Source organism: Cynara cardunculus, assembly GCF_001531365.2.
Source record: "Cynara cardunculus var. scolymus isolate 2C chromosome LG 16, CcrdV1, whole genome shotgun sequence".
NCBI lineage: Eukaryota > Viridiplantae > Streptophyta > Magnoliopsida > Asterales > Asteraceae > Cynara > Cynara cardunculus.
Genome location: NC_037543.1, coordinates 20,190,572 through 20,197,845, shown reverse-complemented (window position 1 = coordinate 20,197,845; position 7,274 = coordinate 20,190,572). Strand labels below are relative to the sequence as shown.

The window sequence follows — 7,274 nt, the reverse complement described above, 5'->3', positions numbered from 1 at the left end:
GCACATTACCTATGTTTTTATTAGTCTAATCATGTGGAATTTGGACCACCGCTGAATTAGTACTATTACGAACTGTGGGACCTAAGTGAGTGTACGGGCTACTTATGGTCGTTCGTAAAATAATGGGACACATTGGTCAGGAAAGGCTCAGTAGCGTCTCAAGTTTTTAAACATCGTGACAGATTTACATTTATTATGTGCGAAAGTTATGTATAGGTTTGCAAGAAATGATTTATGCATTGTAATGTTTTGTGCATATGAAAACCCGTGAACTCACCAACTCTTTGTAGTTGACTTGTTTTATGTTTCATGTTTTTCAGGATTTAAGTAAGAAATGAAGTTTTGGAGTATATATGTGGCGACACCGATTAAGTTCATTTTGAAGTTTTTGTAAAAAAATATTCTATTCCAACTTGGTTATGGATGTTAAATTCGAAACTTTTGTAAAACTTAAATGGTGTTATTTATTATCTGTTGTTGTGACTTGCTTACCTGTTACATCTCGTGTTTCCGCTTTAACAGGGTGTGACAATCATAAAGTTCAAAATTTTATGTTAAGTTACAGTACATATAAAAATGAGTTATTCTTTTTAGAGCCCGTATAAAACATGTGATTATACACATTATTCTTCATCAATAAGATTTACAGTATCATGCGCCATTTCCTTCAAGTGATTTATTCGTTGGCAGCAAATATAACGTGATATCAGCTTATCTTTCGTTACATGTATACATGTGTGTTTTTATCGAGTGTAAAACTATTTTTTTTACCCTTTTTACTGTATGAAATATTAATCAATACGTTACATATAAGATAATATTATTCAATTCAATTACACAGTACTAGAAGGGTACTCGCGCAATGTAGCAAGATACATCTTGATTTATATTTTATTTTATTCTTTATCTTAGTCAATGTTATAGAATGATCTTATGTGATTTTGAAAAAACGATGGTGTTTTTATTTTTGAATAAAACCTAAACTTGAAGATATCATTAAAATTTGACAAAAATATATCGATATTAAAATCAAATTAACAATTTAAAATTTCTATTTTTTGTGTAATTTTTTAATTCAATCTTTTTATTATAATTTAATTTAGGTTCAATAACGAAATAATTTATATTTGGTTTAATAATATAATTTTCTTATAAAAAGAATAATTAATTATTTTGTTATAACTCGATAATTATCTTAATTATATTTTAGATTTTTTATATTTTAAACTGAGATTTTATCCTCTATTTGATTATGTTTATCCGCGGTTAATTACACAAATTCAAACATGGAGTTTTAATAAGTTGTACTTATGCATAATTTACTTGTAATCTTGAATTTTAAGTAGTATGCATCAATATACAGTACTTCATGCATAAAAAATGGTTTTTAAGAGTTTTTGTCAAATGCTTTATAATATAGTATAGATGATTAAAATTTGAAAATACAATCTCTTTTAATAGTCATATGAAACATCTGATTGTGCGTAGATTATTCTATATCGGTATCGTACAGAAAGAGTTCATACTTTACGTATGAGTCATGCCCATATTTTCCCCCAAACAGTGTGTGGTATATGATGTCTGCTTCACATTATTTATTCGTTGGTAGCAAGTATAACATGATATCAGTTTTTCCTTTCCCACACGGTATTCATTCATGTTTTTTCCGAGAGTATAGAATATATTTGTGCTTTATCCTGCTATAAGAGATATTAACGAACACGTTATTTTCAATTAGAGTTGTACAAATGTGGACACGCCACGTATCCATTTCCATCATAAATATGGACACGTGACGCGTTCACTGTGATTTTCGTTCTTAACAGAACCTGCAATTATCAACGTCAATAACATTTGTAACGAGTGTTTATATGTAAAAAGATAAAACTGAAGTAAAATAATATTATATTATGAATTTGCCTTTGTCGTGTAGCTTATCTTATACTATATTATAAAACATTTTATAAAAACCCTTTAAAAACCATTTTTTATGCATGATGTACTGTTTATTGATGCATATTACTTTAAATTCAAGATTATAAATAAATTATGTGTAAATACAATTTATTAAAGCTTCATGTTTGAATTCGTGTAACTAACTGCAGATAAACATATTCGTGTAACTAACTACAGATAAACATAGTCAAATACAAAATAAACATTTCATTTTAAATATAAAAAAGAATAAAATATAATTAGGATAAATCATTGGTTCTAACAGAATACTTAATTATTATTGTTATAAAAAATTTATATTATTAAATAAAAAATAAATTATTTTGTTATTAAATCTAAATTACACTGTAATAGAAATACTTAATTTGATACTAATATTAATATAATTATTTTCGAAATTTTATAATATTTTTAAATTTATATTTTATTAAAAAATAAAAACATTATCCGTTTTTCAAAACCACATAAAAACCGTATCAAAACATCTACAGCGACGGAATAAAATGAAACATTAAAATCGAAATATATTTCGCTGCATTGCATGGGTACTCTTTTAATTTAGCAAATGGGTGAAGTGATTTTACCCAAATATAAGACAAATATGATCAAAATTATCCAATCAAAAAAATAGAAATATAAACCACAAGGGTGATGTCTGATTGGTTTGAGCTTTGCTCCAAATATCAAAAGTATCAGTAGGTCTCAGGTTCAAATCCAAGAAGAAATAAAAATTTCCTGGTGGCCACGGAGGTTCAAATGCGGTGACTCCGGGCTATCTGCAAAGCAAGTGGTCGTTCTGGGATTAGTCGGCTCGCATATCGGGTTGGATATTCAGGTTAATTAAAAAAAATAGAAATATATAATTAATAATAAAAAATTATTTATGGATATATAATTAAAATAAATAAAATATAATTAGCAAAATTAAACATGTTTATTTTACTAATTCTTTTGATTTCCATTTTAGTCGCCCATCCGCTGTTTTAAAAACCTCTTAAACCCTTTGAACTCGTCACCTTCTTCCTCGTAAATCATAACGTCCTCCCACCCTTCACTCTTTATTGCTAATGTGCGCCACCATGGATACGTTACGCATCATCATCGTCACCTTGGCTCTCATGGCCGCCGTTTCCACAGTCGCCGGTCACAATATCACCGATATCCTATCGGAGTATCCTGAATACAGCGTCTTCAACAGCTACCTCAGTCAAACAAAACTCGCCGACGAGATCAACAGCCGTCAAACGATCACCGTTCTCGTGTTTAACAACAGCGTCCTGGCGAAATTCTTATCCAATGATACGCTTTCCGTCGTTAAAATCGTCTTAAGCATCCATGTTCTATTGGATTATTTTGATATGCAGAAGCTTAAGACGATCGGCGGCGGTACCGTGATTACGACGACTTTGTATCAGACTACCGGAAATGCCATCGGCAGTACCGGATTTGTTAATATAACGGATTTGAATGGCGGTAAGGTCGGATTTGGATCGGCGGCTCCTGGATCCAAGCTTGACTCGTTGTTTATCAAATCCGTGAAGCAGATTCCTTATAACATATCCGTTGTGGAAATTGATTTACCGATCATTCCGCTGGGGATTTTGACCGGAGGAGCTCCGTCGGGTGTTAATATTAGTAGTTTGTTGGAGACGGCAGGATGTAAGACGTTCGCGAAATTGATTACGGATACCGGAGTGTTGAAGATATACGAGACGGTGTCGACGAAGGGGCTTACGGTGTTCGCGCCGTCGGACGCGGCGTTTAAGGCCGGTGGATTACCAAATCTGAACAAATTGACGAACGCTGAGCTTGTTTCGATGTTACTTTTTCATGCGTGTTCGAATTACATTCCTAGAGGTTCTTTGAAGACGGAGAAGAATCCGATCCATACGCTCGCGACGACCACCGCCGGAAAATTTGAATTGACAGTTCAAACCAATGGAGATTCCGTTACGCTCGTATCCGGAGTCGATTCGTCGCGTGTTGAAAGCACGGCTCTCGATTCAGTGCCGCTATCCATCTTCAAAATCCAGAATGTTCTTCTCCCGACCGAGTTATTCACCAAGTCGCCGCCTTCTGTCCCTGCTCCGGCACCGGAAACTTCGACTCCCTCCGCACCTACGCCGGCATCTGCTCCTAGAACGATTGCGTCGTCACCCGCACCTGTCAATGCAACCTCACCAGTCCGTTCTCCTCCGTCTCCTTCAACTCCTCCAACTGCTCCAACTCCTCCAACTCCTTCAATTTCATCTCCCATTGATGCTCCTGCTCCGGCTGAAAACCCCGCCGCCGACACGGGAAAAAGCAACGCCGGTGATGGGATCAAAGTTCCAGGGCTCTTCGTAGCCCTAGTTACAGCATCAATTTCGGGTATTATCTCATCCATTGCTGCTTAATGCTTGATTTGCATAGCTTGTTTAATTTATGATTTATGATTTTTGATTTAGGGATTTGGAGGTTCATGATCTAGTAATTAGAACTGGGTGGTGATTACTTGTTTATTATTATTATATTATCATTAAACTTTTGTTCATGGAATCATGCTTATTTTTGAATTTCTACTTCATACGAATCACATTTAATTCATCTTCACAAAAAACACATTCATCTCCCCCAACACTTCTGTTACAAATAAGGAATATTCATTGTGCATTTCATGATTTGGAAAATCAAATCCGATCGATATGGTAGTTCCAGAATCAGTAACAAATCTTCTTGAAAATGGTATCCAGAAATAAATAAAATTGAGCAAATTACGTTTTTCCTCCTTATAGTTTGTTAAAAATTACAGTTTTAGTCCATATGTATATGAAATTACGGTTTTTGTTCTTATGGTTTATAATTTATTGGTGTTTTGACTATTTATGTCTTCAAATTAACTCCCTTAATGATTTAGCATTAAATATGAGAGATAAAAATAATAAAGAATTGTTAACTGATGAAAAAAATAACGATAAGTTATAAATAATGTGAAAGAAAACTAGAATTTCAAAAATATAGAAACAAAAATAAAAAGTTTTAACAACTATAAGGACTAAAAACGCAATTCACTCAAACAAATTTGAGCTTATGTTACAAATTTTTCTAACAAATTACTCCATAAAACATATACCGAATTTTCAAGTGGTGACGGAGGTTCAAATGCGGCAATTCCGAGCTACCTGTAAAATGGATGATCATCCTGAAAATAATCGACTCTCTCTCTCTCTATATATATATATATATAGAGAGAGAGAGAGAGAGAGACTTGAGATCATATGAAACCAAAGGTTTTTTGTGAGACCCGTAAGACCAATTTTCAATCCTTGGATTAGATTCATAATCACAAAATTGTCACGAGACTTCTTAATAATCACAAAATTGCCACCGTATAATTTTAGACCATTAGATCATTAGCTTATAAAGTTGATCAATGAACATAAATTAATCTTACAGGTCTCACAAAATTTTGTTGATCTCACATAAACCCAACCCCTATATATATGTTGAAGTACTTACTCTTCATCGTTTTTATATTCGAACACTATGTCTTGATGTATAATTCGAATCCAAAAGTGCTAAATACAATATTAGTGTTAAATTTTAATATTTAAAGATATATTATTTATTGGAATAATATTAATCGTCTCCATTTAATGGTACTAAATTATAGCATTTCTATTTTTTTATCATATATTAATTAGTTTAAGTAAATTAATTAAATTTAAATTTATGTATTTATACTATATTATAAAACATTTGACAAAAAAAAATTAAAAATCATTTTTTATGCATGAATTACTGTTTATTGATGCATATTACTTAAAATTTAAGATTATAAGTAATTTTACGTAAATATAACTTATTAAAGCTCTATTTTTAAATTCGTGTAACTAACTGCTGATAAGCATAATCAAATACAGGATAAACATTCATTTTAAATATAATTAATATAATTATTGAGTTCTAACAGAATGTTTAATTATTATTTTTATAAAAAAATATATTATTAAACCAAAAATAAATTACTTTGTTATTAAATCTAAATTAAATTATAATAAAAAAATTGAATTAAAAAAGTTACACTAAAAAAACTATTAAATAATTAATTTGATACTATTATCGATTTATTTTTTTACAAATATTTATGTTATCTTCAAACTTATATTTTAATTCAAAAATAAACGCATTCCCGCTTTCTCAAAACCACATAAAATCGCATTATATCGATAAAGACAAAGAATAAAAACTAAACATTAAAATCGAGACTTATCTTGTTGAATTACGTGAATACCCTTCTAGTTTTATATAGCCATAACAAGTGTTATGTAAATTAATTAGTTTTGCTAATTTAATTAAGTATTTAATTTTATAACTTTTTAAATTATTAAATTTTCAACAACTAAAACAAAATGTATATCAATATTAAGTACTTTTATCTGAGTTAAAATCAATGTTCTAAAGAACGCGTCTTGACGTTGAGGTGCAAACCTTGTTGCGATGTTAACCTCTTTGGCATGGATATAAGGCGTGGAGCTCGTTATGGCGGGCGATGATCCGCCATGGAGCGTTATGGCGTAGGAAGAAATTTGCAATTTTTAAAACTTGAGTAAGAGTAAATGTAAATATATATTTTGCGTTTTTACGGACCAAATACTTAATCAACAAAATGGGAAAAAGAAAAAAAAAACCCTAAATTACTTCTCAGCATACGAAAATTATTGTTCGATTACTTTCATTTGTTGTTCTTTGATTCTGTTGTTTGATTACCAAACAGGAACTATAAACAGTAACTCACCTTTGTATGTTTCAATCATTTTTGTGAACTCTGTAAATATCAAACTATCAATTCATGGTTCTTCTTTTATTTATCGTTTTATATGAATTTAATTTGTTAATGGTTTAATCATTATTATTTAAGATACTGACATAAAAACACACACACACACACATATTATAACAATTTAACTGTTTAGCATATTGGTTGGAGGATTTGCATTCATGTGAGACCAATCTGTTTTTATGAGACCTATGAGACCATTTTTTTACACTTGAAACTTCACAACATTTTTGCTATGAAGGTTCGGTCTTTTTTTTTACCTTTACAGTGTTTTGTTGCGAAGTTTCAAGTTTAAAAAAGTGATCTCACGGATTTCATGAAAACAAACTGGTCTCACGTAAATCTAATCCTTGATTGGATATCGTATAATATTACTCTAGTTCTATAAATAAATAAAAATCTATTTTAGGTTCTAAGTATTCTCTCTCCATATATATATATATATATATATATATATATATATATATATATATATATATATATATAGACTTGGGATCAT

The 7,274-nt window shown here is 30.7% G+C and overlaps 1 protein-coding gene across 1 annotated transcript; it reads left to right on the top strand.

Moving 5' to 3' along the window:
• Positions 1-3,035: 3,035 nt before the first annotated feature.
• On the top strand, positions 3,036-4,352 carry LOC112529094 (fasciclin-like arabinogalactan protein 8). Its single transcript, XM_025140169.1, has one exon. It carries the CDS (start codon positions 3,036-3,038, stop codon positions 4,350-4,352), a length of 1,317 nt encoding a protein of 438 aa, XP_024995937.1.
• The last annotated feature ends 2,922 nt before the right edge of the window (positions 4,353-7,274 follow it).